The 24,365-nt window shown below is 31.0% G+C and overlaps 1 protein-coding gene across 1 annotated transcript in view; it reads right to left on the bottom strand.

Moving 5' to 3' along the window:
• Positions 1–24,365, bottom strand: part of LOC113363948 (UPF0676 protein C1494.01-like) — a 103,110-nt gene that overhangs the window by 28,322 nt on the left and 50,423 nt on the right. The window contains exon 2 of the mRNA XM_026606425.1: positions 7,501–7,510. Within this exon, the coding sequence (XP_026462210.1) occupies positions 7,501–7,510 (10 nt within the window). The remainder of the gene's footprint in view (positions 1–7,500; positions 7,511–24,365) is intronic.

Raw genomic sequence — 24,365 nt, 5'->3', positions numbered from 1 at the left:
ATTTCGTTACGGTACGGGAAGTTTCCAGCAATTTGCCTTAAGGCACGATACCATACACCCTACTATTTAATATTTCATTGGCTTGTCGCTTACATAGAGACATTTAGCCACCTACAACTTTCATATTTTATATTCTACAATATTTTTTTGAAGTAAAACTTCTTTAGGGCGACTAGGGTGTAAATCCGTACAAAGGCAACGTAAGTGCGTTACGACCGAGTCGAGTGCCAATGATTCGTCATTCGCTCTCGATGATATCATTTCTATATGGGTCGATTGTGATTGGTCGTCGTATAATGTGCGAGGCTTCTTTGTATGCGTGCTTTTACGTGCGTACGTCACCGAAAGCGTGAAGTATATTGTTCATTTTTCGGTGTTTCGTGTCATTAAATTTTAAGGTTAAATAGCAGCACAAATCTTGAGTTAATAAAAAATGTCTGGATTAGAAGAATATTTTATCCCGTCCCCCATAAATAATTTTAATGCAAATAATAAAACAAATGAAAAATCTGTGCCGTGTAAGAAACGTAAGTTTATTGAAGTAAAATGTATTATTCCAGGCTTTCGAGGTTACTATATACCTTTGAGGTTATTACTAAAATGGAAAATATTTTTATAAGCAAGACAGATACTACAGCTGCTCAAAGTATGAGATTATATCACCAGCGAAAAAGTAAAAAATACAACCGGTCAATAAATGTATGTTAATTTTAATTACATGAAGTTCTTTTACATTTTAGTTTAGATACATTTATTACATAATGAGTGAAATTGTGAAAACGATATTTCTTTAGGCGTTGTTTTATATAATCCACTGTGTGAACGAATATTATAGAATTTATTAATCAGCAATTACTTCATTTCTCTAATGAACGTCCAAGTCCTAAATGCTAATTACAATGACAAACCGATCATTTCATATTTGAAGTATGACTTCAATTTTATAAATATTTTTAATGCTATTATCAATATATAATTTATAATTTATTATTATATAAATGTGTATAATGATTGACACTAATATATGTGTGCATCACAAGTGTTACCATATTACTAATAAACATTATTCAAAATTGTTATATGATGTTTATATTTACAATTGAAATCATGTGATAACAAAAAAGGTTTACTTCAATCACGGTATGAGCTTTACGCGCATTCTCTTTTAATTCATTTTCCCAACTTTCTATGAAATTTTAAGTTAACAATAGAAATTCTAATTAATTTTAACTCAACATTTTAAATTCTAACTCAAAACTTTACATTATTAACATTACTTCATTAATTTTATTAACTCTACTCACTTCTGAATCCATCTTCTTCACTTTTCTACAAATGCTATTACAATACCTGAAGTTATTTAAAATCAATATTGAAACATTAAAACTTTATTAAGTAATCCAAAACTCAAACGATTCAAGAAACGCCAATAATCATGACATTTCACCTTTCTACTTTTTTAATCGCTTAATATAAAGTGCATTCTAGGAAACCACTAAAATTTTCTGCCAAATCCATAAAGAAATGCGATGCATATAACAAAATGTCAAAGGCAAATGTTTCTTTTTAGACATTACGTTTGACACTATAAAATGAGACTATAAGCGTACCCAAAACAGCAAGACAACATAATGAAGCCATGTGTTGCCCATGTTAAATTATTATTTTTTGTCCATGAGATAATTTTTTTTTTAACTATACAAAGTGTCAATTACGGTATTAGAAAGATGTGTATTATATTAAGCACCAACGATATAATATTACAATGTTATAACAGAACAGTAATGAATAATGGACTACATATATTTTCCAGACTATATATATTCTTTTCCACTTATGGCACCATTTAGTTTCTTCGATCTGAACTTCTTCAACATGATAATCCAATAAAGAAACCACCAATAAAAGCAGTTACAATATAAGGATTCGACCTAGTAAGAATACCAACTTGGTCCATTATCTTAGGTTCATCGCCATAAACAACCTCTTCAATTTGATCCGTCACCTTATTAGCCTGCTTGGTCACTTTGTCCCAGTCAATGGAAATGTATCCTTTGTGGTTGGCTAATTGCAATAATAAAATTCCACCTCCGATGGCGACAGAAGCCATCTTACCAATCCTCATGGTGATGAACCCGGTGCACCATCCTGATAATGATCCAATCAGTAGTTGTTTTGATGCTGGTGTTTTGCTGAAATCACCAATGATGCGTTCAATAAAGTTTGCACTTTTAGGTGATTCGTCCATGCTGATGATTTGTTTATTTGCTTCGTTCTTGGTTGATTTTTTCACAACTGGACTTGCCATTGATACAATAATAAGTCAGCTTTGTTTTCTCTAGTAATTTTCTATTTATTTGACATTTACACAACTGCGCATCTCGTTTAAACAAATGCAAGATCAGTATATCCAGTGTTGCTCAATCTGGGTAAAGGTGCGCCCATCACATCAAAATGTGCCATGAGATTTTTGAATTCCAGTAGAGTAAGTTATGGTAATAGCTTAAAATCGAATATAATTTTTTTTATCAAAATCTTCTGAACATTTTGGTATATCAAAAAATTGATACTAAGACAATTTCATGAGCACGAAACAATAAATAAATGATTTAAAAAGCATTCGATTCGTGCTGATTAACTTTTGGCAAAAGCAGGTTTTGGGGATACGTGCAAAAAATGCCTATTTAGTTTGTGAGAGAACGGAGCGTCCAATTCAATTGAATGATTGAAAAAACATATTACTTGTATTGACGTAATGTAAAATTGACTACATTTGGTTTTTAAGATCCAGAAATATTTTTAAAATAAAATCCATCGGTGTATGCGGCGTCATTGCTGTGTTATCCGTGTGTGTAGTATAGAATCTGTAGAATTGCCTGATGGCACAACAATCGAAATTTATACCATAAAATGCATATAAAATGTTACTCCACTTATGCATATTAATTGTTTATGTACCTAACAACTACAACATATATAACTAAAAAAAGTATAAAAAAGAAAGAATATTGTGAACTTAACATAAAGTCCTTAGAGTTACCTGATAGCACAATTGCACAACCAAGCCTAAAGTATAATTCCCATGAGAGTGTGTAGAATAAGCATTTTCATAATAAACATACATAATAGAAGCACGTACTTAAAATTTACTCATTAATGTTCAAAACGAAGCAAACACGCGACAACGATAACAAAATGATAACGATACTAAAAGAGTATCGGTGGCATTGTTGAGGAAACATGAACGCGCGAAATTTAAAAAACATCAACAACCATACGAATGGAGTGGTTAAAACCAGAATAATCTCTTATCGTACTCATATTCACGAGTAGAAAACGAGATTTTTTTGATAATGCATTGAATTTATGCATTGCAATTTGATATTCATAATATGATTTGCACAGATCAGATAAGTAGACTGTATTGAACGCTAACAAAAACTGCATTGAGAGCACATAATTATGAGCAATGAATCTAAAGCAACTATCAAATAATATAATCTTGTATTTCATAGTCAATCATAATATTACTTCCAGAAGAAGTTTACATAAATTTAAAACAAACAAAGTATAATTTTATATTTTTATTTCTTCAATATCAACTGGTTTTGCTAGCTATGTGGGGTTTTACAGATTCACGTTAAGCAAAAAAAAACTTAATATAATTGTATTTTACACAGTGCTAGCTATGCCTAGATTAACTGTTTTGTCTGAATGTTGGCATGAGTGATAGTATGATCTTAGATCTTACATAAGATTAGCTATGGGTGGATGATAATAACTAAAGAGTAATGAATATATAGTAACAGAGGAGCGGTTATAAAGAGATTATAGTGAGATACGTGTATAGTGCTAAAGAGACAAATAATGCAATAGAGAGAGTTATTTGAGACAACAAATGAGTATTAAGAGATAAAGTGAATTATTATAGGACTGTTAAAAAGTTAGGATAGAATAGATCAGGGGTCGGCAACCTGATTGCCGTTAAGGGCGCAAAACTAAATCTGAAAATTACCGAGGGCGCATCGGTATGAAAAAAAAAAAAATTTCATAACTTTATTCTCTTAGTTACTAAGACTTAATATAATATAATATATACATTATGAACAATCAGTACATCGATATAAGAAGAGTATGATTTAATAATACCTAATTATATACACATAATTTAGTGTGAAACTTGTGTGTCCGTATTTTCAGCTATTTTTTATAATCGGGAATATAATTAAAGTTCCCTGTCCGCAAACAGTTATCTAAATGTGTGTCATTTAACTTTGTTCGGTATTTTAATTTCAAATATTTCATATTTGAAAACAAAGACGCGCAATTGTATGTTGTTGCACAATATGAGTAAATTTTTAGCGCACATTTCCTTAAAATAGGATACGTATTTTCATTGACTTCCAAAACATTTTATCATTACTATGTGCTTTTAAAATAATATCATTTTGTAAGTTAATTTTTTCTAACTCCACGTCTTCGATATTATTAATTTCGAAATACACTGAAACACTTTGCAGAAGATCATCTTCGGCAACTTTGAATGGGTTTATAAAATATCCTAGAACAGGTTCTAGTGCTGCGAAATCTTGAACAAAACTCTTCTGCCAATTTGACTATAACTTCTAAATATGATGTAGTAGTAAAATTTTCTATATTTATTTTTAGACTTACAACAATATGCCTTATATTTGGAAAATGTGAAATTGATTTATGCTAAGGTTATCATACATTTACATTAACCGAGGGCGCATCTAAAGTTGATCGGGGGCGCCATGGCCTCTGGAATAGATCATACATGTCGATTAGAAAAAAAGAACTTGTGGTGCATAGCATCGCGTCGTAAGTTAAATTGCTAGAACTTTCTGTATCGAAAACTAAATTAATAAGAAAAACTTTGCAAAACTTTGAAAAAATTAGATTATCAAGAAATTTTGAAATTTTTGAAAAAATTGACTTTTTGAAAAAAAAAAGTTTTTTTTGTATTTTGATCTTTTTTTTTAATTTTTTAAGTTTTGAACTTTTTTTTAAGCAATCGCGCTGCATAGATGGTTTGAGGTCGCAATATCAAAGCGCGTAGGCTCCGCGTAGTCGTCTAATGTGTACGGAACCCATATAAATGTACGGAACCCATATAAATGTATTTGGTACGGAACCGATATAAATTATATGGGTTTAATATAAAAAAAAATATATTATATAAATTTCCGCCGAAAATTTTTTTAGCACTTTATTACAAGAAAGCGGCCCGGCCGATCTTTACCAAAAACTAATCAGATTCCCAATCAATATCTTTCGAACGGTTTTTGAATTTTCAAAATCGATTCAGAATTGCAGGCTAAAACGTGGACGAAAAAATGTTCACTTTTCTGCTATTTACAAAGAAGGGGCTTGGCTGAACGTCGCGCAAAATTGATAAACGCTAGTCCTCATATATCGAATGGCTTTTAAATTTTTGAAATCGGCCCCAGTCGTTTTTGAGAAAACGTCGATTTACGGCATAAAATCTGTTCACATACACGCACATACATACACCACACACACATACTTTTTCCAAATTTGGTCTCATTCGATTCAGAATGTCTTGAAACGTCGAGAAAACGTAAAATTAGCAAATCGGATTTTTTAATGTTAATTGATTTGATTGATTTTCTGAACATAATCTTCTCCTTCGGGAAGTTGATATAGATTTAAAAAAATTAACTAAAGTTAATTGGTAAAATGTTTTACTATAAGTTAGATATGCAAAAAATGAAAAATTTTCCATTGTTTGACGATTACTATAACATGCATAGGTGAATAAGAAAACGTTGAAGAGTAGGAGAAGAAACAATATTACTGATGGCCGAACTGAATCTTCACTCAATAAAATCTGTAGAAAAGTAGTTGAAAAATTCCGAACTGGTCTGACATTAAAAAAAACGCAAGTCAGCTAAGTGGGAAATCTAAGTTTCAAAAAGTTTCTGAAACAAGTTTTTGGCGAAGCATATCTACGGATCTAAGGAAGGACTGAGACAAAACATAATTCGGAAGTGTTGTCAGAAATTATGTTGGAAAAGATAATTTTGATCGACAAATAAAGCTGTATCGCAAAAAATCGTGAAGAATTTAACCGACTAAAGGAATCTGGATCGAAACAATATCGGAAAAAGATTTCTTTATGCACGACATCAAAATACGTAAAATAGATGGAGTTAACGAAAATTACTAATATGAGGATGAAGGATGCAGATCATAGATGACACTCCAGGTTGTGAAACAAAATGCAAACGGCACAGCAGCGCAGGAACAGAAGATCAATAGATAAAAAGCGAAATATAAAGAAGAAAATGGGAATGCTCTTAGACCAAAGACTTTATATTTAATTTTTTTTTAATCGATTTATTAAAGTTATACGTAAGATTGGCAAAAACAATTTACCTAAAACGCAATACTGTTCCGTAAATACTGTACCAACTTCTAACATACAATATCATGGATATCCTTTCTTACGCACTATACCATGTATAACTACTGCATATAGTCCAGTCATTTGGTCGTTTTGCCGGTACAGTACTCCGGGAATTCTGAAAATTGGTAATCTTATAGATTTCGAGGTGCTCTTCACGAAAATCAACTTTGCCACCTCAAATTTGAACGGCAAGTTGCCGCCATATTGAAAAAATGGCGTCAAAAAACAGCTTTTTTAAAATATCTCCTTTCTGGCTCATTCTACTATAAAAGTATCTATGTACGAATTAAACTAGAGAAAATTTCCTACAATTCTTTAGAAAACCGTTTTTTTGTAAAATTGATAGTTTGAGAGTACGGCCGCCTCAAAGTCTTTGCTGCTCTCGCCGTAGTATCAAATCTGTCCATATATGACAGCACTTCGAACTTGACCACATTCTCTCTAATAATTAATATTTTCAATGTTAAATTAAGCGAATAAGATCTAGAAATAGAATAATTCAAATATTTTTCTGTTTTTTTGCTGATTTTTTAACGCTTCAAGCTACTTGACGCTATAAGGTGCTACTCAAGCTATAAGTATATTTATAGCTACTTTGCCATTGAAGTGTTAAAAAATTAGCAAAAAAAAAACGAAAAATTATTGAATTATTTTATTTCTAGATCTTATTCGCTTAATTTAACATTGAAAATATTAATTATTAGAGAGAATGTGGTCAAGTTCGAAGTGCTGTCATATATGGACAGATTTGATACTACGGCGAGAGCAGCAAAGACTTCGAGGCGGCCGTACTCTCAAACTATCAATTTTACACAAAAACGGTTTTCTAAAGAATCGTAGGAAATTTTCTCTAGTTTAATTCGTACATAGATACTTTTATCGCAGAATCAGCCAGAAAGGAGATATTTTAAAAAAGCTGTTTTTTGACGCCATTTTTTCAATATGGCGGCAACTTGCCGTTCAAATTTGAGGTGGCAAAGTTGATTTTCGTAAAGAGCACCTCAAAATCTATTAAATTACCAATTTTCAGAATTCCCGGAGTACTGTACCGGCAACAGCCTTTTTTTGCACCAAATGACTGGACTAATATTTTATTTCAGAACTATATCTTTTAGTGCATTATCTATCCTTTACCCCAGTAGATGTCGCTGGATCCCAACCAAACACAATAATTTTTAACAAACTTTTTTGAATTCATCCTCACCTAGATAATTCTGCAAATATTGTAGATACCTGGTTTAACGTATCCATGGTTTCCGTGTTCCGAGTTCCTAAGATATTTCTCTTTCACTTCGCCAGGAAGATCGCAAAATTTGTCCAAAGTTGAGTAGACTTTCGTCAACTGTAAAAAAGGATGATGTAAGTTTATGTGACGAATGTGAATGTAATTTTAAATTATGTATAATAAGATAATAGAGATGAGAAAAACATTGGAAATATTGGGAACATTTGGATACATTTAATTTAAAATCTTTTTTTATTTTTCTTTGTTTCGGTTTTGAGATTTTTTGATATTATGAAAGCTAAAAACCTTAGAATTATTTAAAAAAAAAATCATCTCAATATCTATTTTTTGACGAAGTTATAGATATATATATCTCTATATGTATGATCCTCTGAAAGCGTTTTTTTATCGCTCCGCGAGCTGTTGTATGCCAGCTGCCTCTTTTTCGTTATAATACCTCATGCACATGACATTTTTAATGTGTCAGCATCTTTGAACACCATGGTGTATTTAGTACATTAAATTAAATGGTATATTTAGTACATTATATTGAAAACTTTAAATACGTTTTTCTCAAAATGACTTTTTTCAATGCGGTGCCACAAATTAAAAAAAAACGGATCGACTTGCATTTTTTCTTAATTTGTTCAACACTGCAATTACGCAAAAAAATTTTGCGAAGCTTCTCGCCCCAAAAAAGGCCTTTTTTGACACTTTTTTTAAAAATAGCTGCCATTTTTTTCCTTCTTGCTTTTGTTCTTTCATTTTGATAGGTGGACTGGATTCAAACTTCTTCTTCAACGTAGTTACTTTTTTTTTGTTTCGGGCGATGCGCAACGGATTTATCTGTGGCACCGCAAAAGAGATCGATTTTGCAAGACCGACTTTGGCGGCCCCTGGTTAAAAAATGACGGCGCAAAAAAAAGAAGAAAATCACGTAATATTCTATGATTTTGTAATTTTTTGTTTAAAAAAACCGCATGTCTCTATGATAAATACATTTCGAGAAAAACAAAAACAAATACCTTGCATTTTTTGTAACAAAAAAAGAACAACCCCCTTAAAGCCTCAGATAGGAGAATTGAAAGCAAAATTACAAATTTTCATTCGAATAGTTTTTCAAACCTTTTCTTCTGGGATGCCATGGTTGACCAGAAGAGCCAAACCTTTCTGCGAGAGCGCCTTCTGTAACTGCGCCCCTACGCGCATTATCACCGATTTCATTGGACACGCATCGGTACCTACAAAAGAAACCATTAGATAAATAATGATTAATATTAATAGTAATATATAATAGTATTGATAGTAAATATAATTGAAGTGTTTCAAATACAATTGCTGTTACTTCCAGTTTTATAAACAAATTAATTATTAATAGTAATAAAATAATATTTAAGATAGCGATATTAATAATAACTAAATAAAATTTTAGATGGTGCTTAAATTACGCAAATTATTTTCATTTTAATTTTAAAACTTTTTGAAAATTCTCAAAAATTTAGAAAAATTTTACATTCGCCTGGACCTGCCTTTCTCAAAAACTAATCATTTCTTCATACTGTTAACACAAGCAAAATGTTTTTCCAATTATTCTAATCGGTTATCAGTTCTTGCGCCGTACCTCCGAAACGGCTAGATCTGCCCTTCGCAAAAACTAACCAGTACGTCTCGCGGTCAGTACAAAACGAATGTTTTTTTGAATCATTCAAGCCGATTGATTCACGTAAAAAACATTTGTTTGACTTATCAGTTTGACTTTAACTAGTCGTGCATGACATTGTGTCTTAAGGCAAATTGCTTGAACTTCCCACATCGTAATTAAATATTCGAGAAATTTTAAATGTTAAACTAATCAGCACGTCTCCCCATAAGTAGGAACGGTTTGTTTTTTTTTTTTGAATAATTCAAATCGGTTGATCTGTGCGCCCGAAATCATTGACGAAAACTTGTATCCAACAATACACACAAGCGCGCAGACACACGCACATACACACATCCTTTTTTTCTAAAGTATGCCAAAATGTTCAGAAACCCTGAAACGTAAAGATATGCAAAACATGGAAAATTTTCCATTTTTGGACTATTAATATACATGCACTACGGGCAGTTAAAAACTAGAAACTTTGGTATGGTACCCAAAAAATGGAAACAATATATATATAATAAAAATTATTACAATTAATCAGTTTAGTCACGCCTCCATTTATATACTTTTTTATAAGAGTCTAATTTTAAAAAGATATACATTTATTGGGCTACAAAATAATATACAGTAAAAATCTACATAAAAATAATTATTTATTAATTATTTACTAATTATTTTTTTGACACCAATTCGACATTTTAACTTCCCGTAGGGTAAGTTATTGTAATCGTCCAAAAATCGAAATCGAAAATTTTTACATTTCTCGACGTTTTGAAGGTTTCTGAACATTATACTTCAGACAAAATGGATGTGTGTGTGTGTATGTATGTATGGATACAATTTTTCGTCCACGTTTTAGGGCGCACGGATCAACCGATTTGAATGGTTCAAAAAACATTCAATTCCTATCGATAGGAGATGTGTTGATTATTTTTTGGCAAAGACAGGTCCAGCAGTTACGGAGATAAAGAGCAAAGAGTGCAGAAAATAAAAATTGAGTTTTTGAGAGAACGGAGCATCCGATTTGAATGATCCAAAAAACATTCATTTGGAATGACGTGGAGAAGTGGTGATTAGTTTATGGCTAAGGCAAGTCCAGCGGTTTTGGAGATACAGAGCTAAATGTGCAAAAAATGGTAGTTTTTGAGGGAGCTAAGCGTCCGATTTCATCAGATTTTATTTTTAATTCTGACTAAATTTCTAATATACTTTACAACAAATAATTTTAATCTATAATCTAATAATCTATTTGTAAACTATTCCTTGAACATTTCGTTACGGTACGGGAAGTTCCAGCAATTTGCCTTAAGGCATGATGCCTTAATTGCCTCAAGACAGAATTCCACTTACAGCTAGTTTTGTTTTGTTTTATAATAATTTTTACAACTGTCCTAAAACGGACAACAACTAAAATATTTGATATAAATCAGAAGGCGTGGAAAAATACAACGGAAGGCGGAAGTCTGACCATTGCAGTGATTTGTAATTCGAATATTGCAGAAGAAAGTTTCTTTTTAATCTGGCCCTGGTAGAGTTGTTGTAAAGTTTTCTGGCATGCAAGTTTGGGTGATCAGATCGACAATTTTTATATTTGTTTGAGTGCTAGTGCTTGTGCTTTGCGTATTAACCAATTTGGAATATATTTTGGTGGTTTCAAAATTTCTTTTAATAATTTGCAAAACATTGAATATTGTAAAAAATAATTTATGAAAGTGATAGAAACGCACAATCATAGTCACATATCATTATATTATTTTACCGTCACTGAAGTTAAGATATTTTACAATTTCTAGCTGAATGATCTAGCGTCCAAAAGTTTAAATAAATGCCAATATTTATTTATTTTTTCAATTCAACGTATTGGCCATTATATTATTACAATTTATTAATATGTTTTTAAACGCCCAAAACCAATCAAGATATATATTTCAAAAATTTCATGCAAAACTTTGCACCTTGCAATTATATAACCGTCTCTATTTTTTATTAAAATTATCGATTGCAAGCACGTTGTTCATAATAATAATCGGTTACGCTTGATTTGTTGTCTTACACGTAGCAATAATAATAAACAAATACACGAATAAATAATAACAATAGCATTAACGTTATCAACGTTATGCATTTAAGTGTTTTACATAATTAAAATAATATGCGCAGCATTTTTAACTGTAAAAACATGGTTCGCCATTAAAAAATGATTAAATAATGTGGCAATATTTTAGAAGAATTCTTTGTACAAATATTTGTCTGTCAAATAAACATAATCCGTAGGCGACAAGGATGCATCTTCAGTTTAATAAATGATCATATAAAGATCATTAAATTTTTATAAATGGTTATGATAAAAGTTCGAACAATGGCACAGTGGTATCAATAATAAAATTAATCTAGGTGTAAGTTTCTTGCATTAAGAAAATTGTCAGTATTTCTGTAGTACAATAGAACGCATACTGTAGTATTAGATCAGTTCGTTCAATTTTGGACTCTATCAAACATGCCAGATAGATATATCAACAAATAGATTAAATGTTGTAAACTATTAACTTTCCCTAGAGTAAGTTATTGTAATCGTCCAAAAATCGAAAAAATCGAAATTGAAAAGTTTTACATTTCTTCACGTTTTGAAGGTTTCTAAACATTTTGGCATACCTTAGCAAAAATGGATGTATGTATGGATACAATTTTTCGTCCACGTTTTCGGGCGCACGTTATAACCGATTTGAATGGTCCGAAAAGCATTCGATCCCTATTGATAGGGAGATGTGCTGATTAGTTTTTGGCAAAGGCAAGTCCAGCCGTTTAGGAGATACGGAGTAAAGAGTGCAGAAAATAAAAATCGAGTTTTTAAGAGAACGGAGCATCCGATTTGAATGATTCAAAAAACTTGCTGCTTGTTTTGACAAAATAATTTGCTTTTCGAAACATTTTTTTTTTCAAATTTTTTTTTCCAAATATTTCTTCTCAAAAAAATTTTTTGTTTGCATATCGAAAATGAACTGAAGTTCTAAAGCTCACTTATATACTTTAAAACAATAATTTTAACTTTGTAATTCAGTTTATATAACTCTTATAAATATTAGACAATGTTACAGAACTTATAAGGATCTATATGAAAACATTCAATATTTCTCGAATATTTCGTTACAGTACGGAAAGTTCCAGCAAATTGCATTAAGGTACGATGCCATGCACAACTATTTTAATCCTGAAATATAATAACATAATAGAATATTGATGAATATATAAATGTAAAGTAGTGATGTTGTATGGCATCATGCCTCAAGGCAAATTGCTGGACTTCCCGCACTGCAATATTCGAAGAATATTAAATGTTTTCAAATAGTAAAACTTTTCATTATTCTTGTTTTTAGACAAAATATAAAAGCTTATGAGTTAGACGACTATATATATATATCTATATATATGTACAGGGCCGGTCCTGTTGCAGGGCGATGCATGCAAAAAATGCGGGCGCACGCCTTAGGGGGCGCCAAAACGAGATTCGGAAATGAAATTTATAATATATTATTCGTATTTTTTTTAATATAAAATCTAGAATATTTACATGATTATAATAAACAATCTAACTTAACTATGGATATGTAGAAACAGAAAGCATATTCAGTTTGCAATGTGATATCTGTAGAAGCAATTAATTACTCATGCAAATTAGTAAATTATTGTTCTGCTTATTATTTAATGAGCTCATTAAATTTTTCTTCGATTGAAGTTAATGTTTATGATCAATACCGTAAGCGCAAACCTACGAAAGTTTAAATTATTGGGCATTATTGATGAAAAATAGCGAGGTGATTTAGTTTCAACTTGTTAAAAAAAAAATATACACAAATTATAATAGAGAAAAATGGAAAATGGGAAATCAGTGCATAGAAAATGACTAAGACCTAGAAACTTAATTGTAACTTTTGTATTTGTTGAAAATGTTTCGCATCTGATTAACTTTGAACTTTGAAGACATGCGTGGTTATTATGGAAATGGAGCAAATATAAAAAATGGAAGCAAATTGTACTTAGAAACAAAACTCGTGAGCTTTTTTATGCCTAGTAGTAGTTTTCCATACTAAATTTAATTATTAACTAAGCAGAAATAATACAGATACAAATATAATTGTGTTTTGTTTTCGATATAGTTAAGGAAATATATAATTTCTTTGCATCTTTTAAAATACGTTAAAAATTTAACTTTAAAACAACAATCTGATATTCTGAATCAGATGCGAAAGTAAACATGAATACAATTTGGCGTTACAATATTAATTACTGCAATTTTGGATATTGTCAATAATGAAAACAAATAAAATGAAATTTTAAAAATCTAATATGAAAAGTGAATGTTATGTTTGAAAATAAAAATGAGTTTAATGAAATAAGTGAAATGTTTCAAACCCCAAATATTACTATTACATATATGTTAGAAATACTTGAAAATAATATATATCGCTTCGATTTTCTAAATAAAATTAAAATCAATGTATTTTATACGCTTTTAGATTATTTCTAATTTTTTTTGTGAATTTACGTAAATATTCATATAATTTTAATGATAAATGTTAAAACTGTAAAAATGTATGTGTATGTATTACAGATGAGTAAATAAACAAAACTTATTCAACCGGATTTAACGTGAACGACATTGTCCAATATTTATGAGAATTATACAAACTGTATAGTATCATATAGTCGAAAAGAAAAAGAACATATAATACTAATAATAAACGTGACAGTAACTCCAATTACAAATAAAGTATTATCTGCCCACAAAAAAAAATTAAATTCTTTTGTAAAAACACATTTAAAATTTATTTTATATAAAAAATTAAACACGTATATTGAATATTTACAATCTACATCAAGGCCTCCACTAATTAATCACAATGTATTGTATATAGAAAATAAAAATATTATTATTCATATCCTGTAGTCTACATATTATTCATATGTTGTTTGTTAGTTTTAATTATATTATAATTAGTCTGGAAATTTTGTGAACGTGTATAATTTTTATTTTATGAATCAATTATTTGTTTAGAAAAAAAAACTAAAAAATGGCAAATAATTCATAAAATTAAAACAATTTCTTATATTAACAATTAAATTTCACGAATTGTATTTTAATTTGATATGTATTATATTTTTGTATAAAATTTCGATAAGTTGTTCTTTTGTCTCAGCTTAAGGATAATATAATTCCGCATATTGACACCAATCATATCATGACCTTTTGTATACCTATATTATTGTTCTTGCCACTGCGAATCAAAACTAAGACTAAAGAAAATACTTTTGTTAAGTATTTCCAAATATTGCAGTTTACCTCTTGATAACGACGTCGAAAAAATCAAGGTAGTGGCTGGTTATACATTTTTTTCTCTACTTTCAAATATTGTTAAAAATTCTTAATTTTACTGGTTCTTGAGATATCGGCGGTAGACCTTTTTACCCTCGGACCTTCAAGCCCCGCTCTATCCTATATGTTGTTGAAACATATCAGAATATAGCTTATAGAAATATATGTAATTTTAATGAAAAAAAATATGCGCGTGTGTGATATAATTTCTCGAGTACATCAAATCTTCAACCAATTTTATGAATTCAAGAACTATTCGAAAGACATTAGTTGGGGATTGCGCTGATTAGTTTTCTTTTTGTCGATTTTAAATAATCTTTGAATAGTGATGGAAATCATGGTCTTCTAACCTTACATTCTTAAACATTGTAGGTATACGAAAAGAATTTAATTGGAATGCATCGTTAGAATGAACTGATTACACTGCGTGGTATAAAATGTCACGTGTGTTTTTCTTCTAACTTTTTTGAAAACTACTTATATTAGAACTGTACGATGATTTTAAATAAGTCATGAAATTTTAAATAAGTCTTTCATTTTTGCGACACAGTTCCTGTTTTTTGCTTTAGGAAACTACCCCGATTAGTAGTTCCATCAGTAGTTTCGGCTATGATTACTTAGAATAACTAAAAGTTTTATCTGCTGTTTTTGGTATGGCTCCGACTCTAAGAAGTTGTATGCATAATCAAGATAGTTTTTGACACATCCGTGGTGAATATGTTTTCGACCAATACCGAAAACTTATATCAAATTGCACAAAGACAGTGTATTTCAACCACTTTAAATGACTTTAAAACTGAATTGTGCAATCATGATAAAACATGGGTTCTTCATACTATGTACCAAAAATTTCCTAGTGTATTTACTTTAAAGTCCAAAAGGCAATGCTATAATTTTAATACCCCCGCCATTTAGAAAAAAATCTCGAATCCTCACAACAACTGTTTCTTCTGTATCATACCCAACGACCCCAATGGTCTTGGAGTCTACTTACGATCAGCTACACGACTCCTATTCATGCTAATGATGATCAATCTAGAATATCAAAATTTTTATCAAAGAGTTTAAAACTAATATATTCGATGATTCCCAAATTAAGCAACTCAAAAAATCCACGGTTCGTAAATTCTATGAATAAAATCGAAGAGAAAACTAGGGACCCAGGCGAAAAAATCCATCAAGACATTAGGACATTGGAGGAGCGATATCAAGCGAAGAGAGACGTCCACATGATGTTTGGCAAATGTTATAACTTACGACAAAATCAATGAGACTTTGTCTACCATCAAAAATTAGATAAAGACTTTTGAGGCCATAAAATGCTACAGCTGTTAGAAAAGTTCTATTATTAACTTCCCGTAGGGTAAGTTATAGTAATCGCAAAAAAATCGAAAATGAAAATTTTTATATATCTTTACGTTTCAGAGGTTTCTGAATATTTTGGCATACCTTAGAAAAAATGGATGTATGTGTGTGTGTGTGTGTGTGTGCGTAGTATGTATGTGTGTGCGGATACAAATTTTCGTCGACGATTTCGGGAACACGGATGAAGCAATTTGAATAATTTAAAAAACATTCGATCCGTATTGATAAGGAGACGTGCTGATTAGTTTTTGGCGGAGGTAGGTCTAGCAGTTCCGAAGATATGGGGCAAAAAGTGCCAAAAACGGTACCTCAGTTTTTAATAGAACGGAGCGTCCGATTTTAATAATTCAAAAAACATTTTACTTGTATTGACAAGATGAAGATTTGATCAAATTTTTATAAGGGCAGTTTTAGCGGTTTCGGAGATATAACGAAAAAAGTAAAAAAAAGATGCCATTTGGCGGTCAAAAATGATCATTAGACATATGCACATCAAATTATCAGATATTTTATAGAGATTTTAACAATAAGTATAAATTTTGTTTACATTCCTATGGATTCCGTACCAATGTTTACCCGTAAGACAGCGACGCGGCGCTTACGCGCTTTATATTTTGTCTCTATGCATTTAAAGCAGTACGATTGCTTTGAAAAAAAGTCCAGATCTTCCAACATATGTCAAAATAAAGAAAACATTTTTTTTTCAAAAAAAAAGATTTAAAAAAAAAAAATTTTAAATAATTTTTTTTTCAATTTTTTTTTTCAAAAAAAATTAATTTTTTGTCAAATTTATAGTTTCTCAAAAATCTTATTTTTTCTAAGTATTTTTTTTTCAAAAATGTCAATCGTTTTTAAAAAAATAATAATTTTTGGTACGGGAAGTTCCAGCAATTTGCCTTAAGGCACGATGCCCTAATTGCCTTAAGACAGAATTCCACTTACAGCTAGTTTTTTTCGGAATCGGCTTCTTCGAATTACTTAAAAACTATCATAACAACTCAGAAAAAAATTTAGTGTCACGCAGTGTTATTGTTAACGTGCACAATTAAATATTAAACATGTTTAGAAGACGAAAAAGGTAGAACTATGATAAATAAATTAAATTTTATTAATGCAATTGCATGAAAATTATAAGTTGGTTCAAAAAATCTGAAATGATTTGTTGTTAGCGAAAGCAAAAGCTTTATTTTCAAGCCCTTAAGGCAAATTTCCACTCACACCTAGTTAAATATTTAATTGTGCTATTTTCATATGTTTCATATGTTCCTAATTTGTCAATACGCATACGATTATGAGTTACTCGACGCACTTTCTATGATCAGCTTGCAATCAATCATCTATGGTCAGTAATCTAAATAATCTCTTAAACACCTTCTACACATTTTTTTATCTGGATAGTCATTGGTGAAATTTTCAAGACGATTATAATCATTCGCAGTGAATTATCATTTTTTATCGCTCGCTAAATTATTTGCAAATAAGATTACAAGGACGCGACGCGGGCCAGTCCGTCAAGTCAAGCATTATGTTTTTTATTTGTTTATGACAAATTGTTTTTATTTGAAACAAAAAATGTAAATGACGATAATTAGCTACTTGAATTCACGTAGTAGTAGAATATTCATATTTTTTATTCGAAACTAAACTTGCTATTGTGATGATGGACAATTATGTATACTTGAAGGCCGGGCGGTCATACGACAAACCGCTGATATTAGAGATACGATGAATCTCACAGAGCGGGTGGCGAAAACGTATATTGCCACTGTTCGCCTGTTCTATTGTACTTGTTATAAATGCATAATATGTTTATAATATAATTTTATATATATATATATATATAATATACTAGCAAACCCGACAAACTTCGTTTCGCCACCAGATGGTTTCGTGAGAAAGATGAAGAAATGTTTTGTTTGTTTTATATTTGAAAAGGAAAAATTTGATTTTATTACACAACCGTAATGAATTTAATTCGATTACAAAAATGAAGTGTTTTTAGTTGAACTTCTCAAAGTAAATGAAAGTGAATCCACAAACCAGTCGGAATCATTGGTATGTCACCAAATCGCCAGCAATTTTTGATTGAATGGTGAAATTCAGTGCGTATACATGATTATTCTTTGCGGCAAGAATTTCTCGTTGACCTAACCAAGCATAATTCTGATAATTCTTACTAATGTCATTACTCGAATTTTTAATTACGGTGCGTGAAGTTCCAGCAATTTGCATTAAGGAACGATGCCATGCAACACTAATTTTCTTAGCTATAAACCTTGCGGAGCCCGAGAACTTTCCAACGAATGCAAAATTGTCGAAATCGGTTCGTGCCTTCTGGAATTATATCGTCAGGAAGGAAAACTCGACTTATTTTTATATATATGTAGACATATATATATATATATATATATATATATATATATATATATAATTTTTAACTTCCCGTAGGGTAAGTTATAGTAATCGCAAAAAAATCGAAAATAAAAAAATTTTATATATCTTTACGTTTCAGAGGTTTCTGAACATTTTGGCATACCTTAGAAAAAATGGATGTAAGTGTGTGTGTGTGTGTGTGTGTGTATGTATGTATGTATGTATGTATGTATGTATGTATTATGTATGTATGTATGTACGTGTGTGTATGTATGGCGGATACAAATTTTCGTCGACGATTTCGGGAACACGGATCAACCGATTTGAATATTTCAAAAAACATTCGATTCGTATTGATAAGGAGACGTGCTGATTAGTTTTTGGCGAAGGCAGGTCCAGCCGTTCCGAAGATACGGGGCAAAAGTGCCAAAAACGGTACCCTCCGTTTTTAAGAGAACGGAGCGTTCGATTTTAGTAGTTCAAAAACTTTTACTTGTATTGACAAGATGTAGAATTGATCAAATTTTCATGAAGGCAGGTCTAGCGGTTTCGGAGATCTAATGAAAAAAAGTAAAAAAAAATGCCATTTGGCGGTCAAAATGATCATTAGACATATGCACATCAAATTGTCAGATACTTTATAGAGATTTTAACAATAAGTATAATTTTTTTTTACATTTCTGTAGGTTCCGTACCAATGCTTATGCGTTAGACGACGCGGCGCGGCACCTGCGAGCTTTGACATTTTCGTCTCTATGCAGTTCAAGCAGTGCGATTGCTTTGAAAAAAAGTTCAGAATTTTCAAAATATGTCAAAATAAAGAAAACATTTTTTTTCAAAAAATTTTTTTGTTTTCAAAAAAAAATTTTTTCTCAAAAAAAAATTTTTTTTTTCAATAAAAATTTTTTTTTTTCAAAAAAAAGTATTTTTTCGTCAAATTTATAGTTTCTCAAAAATCTATTTTATTCGAAGTAAAATTTTTTCAAAAATTTTAATCGTTTTTAAAAAAATAATAATATTTGGTACGGGAAGTTCCAGCAATTTGCCTTAAAGCACGATGCCCTAATTGCCTTAAGACAGAATTCCACTTACAGCTAGTTATTACATATTTTTGTCAAACAAGTTCGCATTTCTACACAAAAAGAAGATTACAGTTGATATACACACAAAAGCAATAAAATGAAAAATTAGAATAATGAAATAATAATTAACTTTCCGTTATGTAAGTTATAGTAATCGCAAAAAAATCGAAAATGAAAATTTTTATATATCTTATATAATAGCCTTAGGTATAGGCAGGTCTAGCCGTTTCGAAGATACGGGATAAAAAGTGCCAAAAACGATAACTCAGTTTTTAAGAGAACGGAGCGGGCGATTTTAATAATTCAAAAAACGATAAAGAATTGATTGGTCTAACAGTTTCGGAGATCTAGTGAATTGATTGGTGTAGCAGTTTCGGAAATATATGAAAAAAGTAAAAAAATGCCATTTGGCAGTCAAAAATGATCATTAGACATAAAATTATCAGATATTTTCTAGAGATTTTAACAATAAGTATAAATTTTGTTTACATTCCTATGGGTTCCGTACCAACATTTATTCGTTGGACGCCGACGCAGCGCTTACGCGCTTGATTATTTTGTCTCTATGCGGTTAAAACAGTACGATTGCTTAGAAAAAAAGTTCAGAATTTCCAAAATATTCCAAAATAAAGAAAACATTTTTTTCAGTTTTTTTTTTCAAATAAAAGTAAATTTTTATCAAAAATTTATAGTTTCTCAAAAATCTAATTTTTTCAAAGTAATTTTTTTTCAAAAATGTTAATCTTTTTTAAAAAAATAATTATTTTCAGTACGGGAAGTTCCTGCAATTTGCCTTAAAGCACATACGCTCCACTAGTTTTAGTTTTCATTTGGATTCTCAAATTTAGGCTACTACATGAGGTGTTTTCAATTATAATTTTTAATGAATGCACAATTCGATTTTTAGTGAGTTTAGTTGAAAAATAATTAGTTTCTAAAAGTTAAAAATTAATTCTTTCAATTTTGATTTATTTTAAAAAATTTGTAAATAAATGAAATAATGTTTTGTTTCTGATAGTTCTTGATGAAAGAGACATTCCATGTCCCTGAATTGTAGAAAATATTTGTGAATATCAGATTGGCAACTAAGTAAGTGCGGATATTTGTTACAATTTCAATTACATTTTTTTCATCGAACTTAATAACTTTATTCTGTAATTCATTGTCCATTTTCATAAAACACCTTGTTTGTTACAGGTGCAATTTGATTCTTCCATCTTTACATTCCTCCATTTGTTGAAAAATCATCAGAACGAAATTTGGCAAACCATATTTGACTCAACCATTTGTTTTAAAGCTTCGTCACCGTGAACAGCGCATAACTTTTTATAACACTAAGAAGCCTTTACCCTTGCAGAAATTAAAAACCCAAATATGATTTTCGATTTGAATGGCTCGACCAATCGTCTGACAAAACTAGGAAACAATAGTGCTTGTTAAGTTCCATTGATTCATTAAAGTTGGGAAAAACTTCTACGAAAGCTCGAAAACCCGTTTGCATACTCACACACACCTACTTTTACCATACAATTCAGAATGACTTGAAACATCAAGAAAACATAAAACTAGCTGTATGTGGAATTCTGTCTTAAGGCAATTAAGGCATCGTGCCTTAAGGCAAATTGCTGAAACTTCTCGCACCAAAAATTATTATTTTTTAAAAGCGATTAACATTTTTGAAAAAATTTTACTTCGAAAAAATTAGATTTCTGAGAAACAAAAAAAAAATTGTTTGAAAAAAAAAAGTTTTCTTTATTTTTTGGCATAGTTTGGAAATTCTGAACTTTTTTTAAAGCAATCGTACTGCTTTACCTGCATAGAGACGAAATGTCAAAGCGCGTAAGCGCTCGTTGCCGTCTAACGGATAAACATTGGTACGGAACCCATAGAAATGTAAACAAAAATTTATACTTATTGATAAAATCTCTATAAAATATCTGATAATTTGATGTGCATATGTCTAATGATCATTTTTGACCGCCAAATGGCTTTTTGTTTTACTTTTTTCATTAGATCTCCGAAACTGCTAGACCTGCCTTCATGAAAATTTGATCAATTCTTCATCTTGTCAATGTAAGTAAAATGTTTTTTTGAATTATTAAAATCGGACGCTCCGTTCTCTTAAAAACTGAGTTACCGCTTGTGGCACTTTTTGCCCCGTACCTTCGAAACGGCTAGACCTGCCTATGCCAAAAACTAATCAGCACGTCTCAACACGGTTGAACCGTGTTCCCGAAATCTTAGACGAAAATTTGTATCCGCACACACAAACACACAAACACACATACACACACACATACATCCATTTTTTCTAAGGTATACCAAAATGTTCAGTAACCTCTGAAACGTAAAGCTATATGAAAATGTTCATTTTCAATTTTTTTGCGATTACTATAACTTCTCCTACGGAAAGTTAAAAATATAGTTCTATGACGTTGAATTAGCTAGATAATTTACTGCGCATAGTTCATAGATAGTTGTTTGTTTGATATACGTAATTTGTTTTAATGTATTTGGTTGGTTTTTCACAGTTTAATTGCCAAAAGTTAAATTGGACCTTTGGGCCCCACGCTACTCTATATACATTTATATAGTTATCACTTCCATTCAATATTTTGTGTATAATAGCATATCGATCGATAATATCTTTGTATCGATTGTTTACACGTTTTTTTAATTATCAACGAGGCATTAGTATTAAATACAAATTAAAATACGTTTTGAATATTTTCATTATGTTTTTGCAACAATAGTAATGATGACATTTCATGTATGCAATTCCTAACAAATAGCGATAGCGTAAACAAATAAAAATGCAATGACAATTATAAAATTTAAAACATATGCAAGACACGCCGGGCATTATTATTGTATTGTTTAATTCTATTTTAATTAAAAGGCCAGACTGTAAAATGTTCGCCTATGTGCGTCGACGCGACCTTACAAAAAGACGTTTATAAAATACTAATTATTATCATTGTTACTTATATCATTAACTTCCTGAAGGAGGAGTTTATGTTTTTCGTTATAAAATGCGAGATACTAACTTTGTTTTGTAAGATATTAAGTCGTTCTGAATCGTTTAACACCAAAAAAGAATTTGAGTGTATATGAGCTTAATTTTGATAAGTCGATAAGGAATTGTGTTGAGCCAAGTCGCTTCCGCAGATTTAACAGAAAAATGCATAATTTTTGTCCACGTTTTAACTAGTCATGTCTTATTGATTAAGTCGATTGGAAGGTTAATTCAACTTATCATAAGAAAGCATCCTACTTACTACAAGTGATTGAAAATTTGACATACAAAGGCGAGGAAGATGTAAATTTCATCGATACTGCACAAGCTGCATGGAGATGAGGGCTGGTATTGATAATATTGAGATTTCTAAGCAATGATGATTCTTATGGATTGGGTAAACAAGGCTCTCTACGACCATGAAGCAAGCAGATAAATTCTGTGTTTTAAGCTATGATTAACAAAATTCGAAATAGGATTATCTATATTAGGATTGGAATGGGGATCGATATTGACAAATCAAAAGTGTTAGAAATGTCAAAACGAGAAAATCTCTGAGCATCTTTTGCGAAATCAAGAGTAGCAGTAGTTGTGGAACATTACTCCAACTACTTCAGAAGCATCTTAACTCATATCAAATATCGCCTGATAAATTCGACATACAATAGAACTTGAAATTGCTACAATTGGAACATTGACTCTATACAGAATGAGTTCCGAGCATAGACCTTATAACATATATATTTATTACAAGCTAACCCGGTAAACGTTGTTCTGCTAAGTAAGGTATATTCTGAACAATTTCTAGAGAATCAAAAATATTAATACTTTAAGTGTGTAAGGGTGAGTTGTTTGAATGCTATATACATACAGGGTGCGTTCGACTTGGACGCTTACGCGCTGTGAGCGCGCTTACATGTCATTTTCATCGTTCGACTTGGCGCTGTGAGTGTCACATAAGTACGCTGTTGCACCATCGTGGGATGCTCGTAGCACATACGAGGTCTGTTCAAAAAGTACCCGGAATTTTCGTTTTTTTCAAAAAATATTTATTTATTCGTCTACATTAATGTGGTCCCTTCAAAGTAGTCCCCCCAGATATAATACACTTATGCCAGCGTTTTTTCCAATTTTCGAAGCACCCTGATATTCACTTTTTGATATGTCCTTGAGCACTCTCGGCGATTTTCTTCAATCGAGGAAAACCGCCGTCCTTTCATGGGTTCTCTCAACTTTGGGAATAGGAAAAAGTCACACGGAGCCATATCTGGTGAATATGGAGGTTGGGGCATGACTACGGTATTGTTTTTGGCCAAAAAATTACGAACAAGCAACGACGAGTGAGGAATTTTGGAATGAATTTTGCTGCCCACTCGTTTCATGCCAAAAACATTTGAAAAATGTTATGACATGAGCCAATTGATATGCCAACTTCATCAGCAACTTCTCTAATTGTGATTCGGCGATCATTCATAACCATTTTTTCCACTTCTTTCACATTTTCAATCGTTTGTGACGTGCTGGGTCGACCGGAGCGTTCGTCATCTTCAACGTCTTCGCGGCCATCTTGGAAACTTGTTTTTTTCATAGCAGACTCACCATAGGCTTTTTGTAACATTTCACACACTTTGTTACACTTTATTTCATTTTTTACGCAAAATTTAATACAAATTCTTTGACTTTTCAATTCTTCCATTGTAAAAATCGCCGAGCTCAGAAAAACACGTCGAACTTAGCGATACCACAGACAAAGTAAACAGTGAATATAGATTGAAAATTTTCATCATACTTTAGGGGAATGTATACCAAACACAATAAAAAAAAATTTGACAATCAG

Source organism: Ctenocephalides felis, unplaced genomic scaffold (genome assembly GCF_003426905.1).
Source record: "Ctenocephalides felis isolate EL2017-DRISC unplaced genomic scaffold, ASM342690v1 CF-g0.4_SCAFFOLD_00845, whole genome shotgun sequence".
In the NCBI taxonomy this organism is placed as follows: domain Eukaryota; kingdom Metazoa; phylum Arthropoda; class Insecta; order Siphonaptera; family Pulicidae; genus Ctenocephalides; species Ctenocephalides felis.
This window is presented reverse-complemented; position numbering and strand designations above follow the sequence as displayed.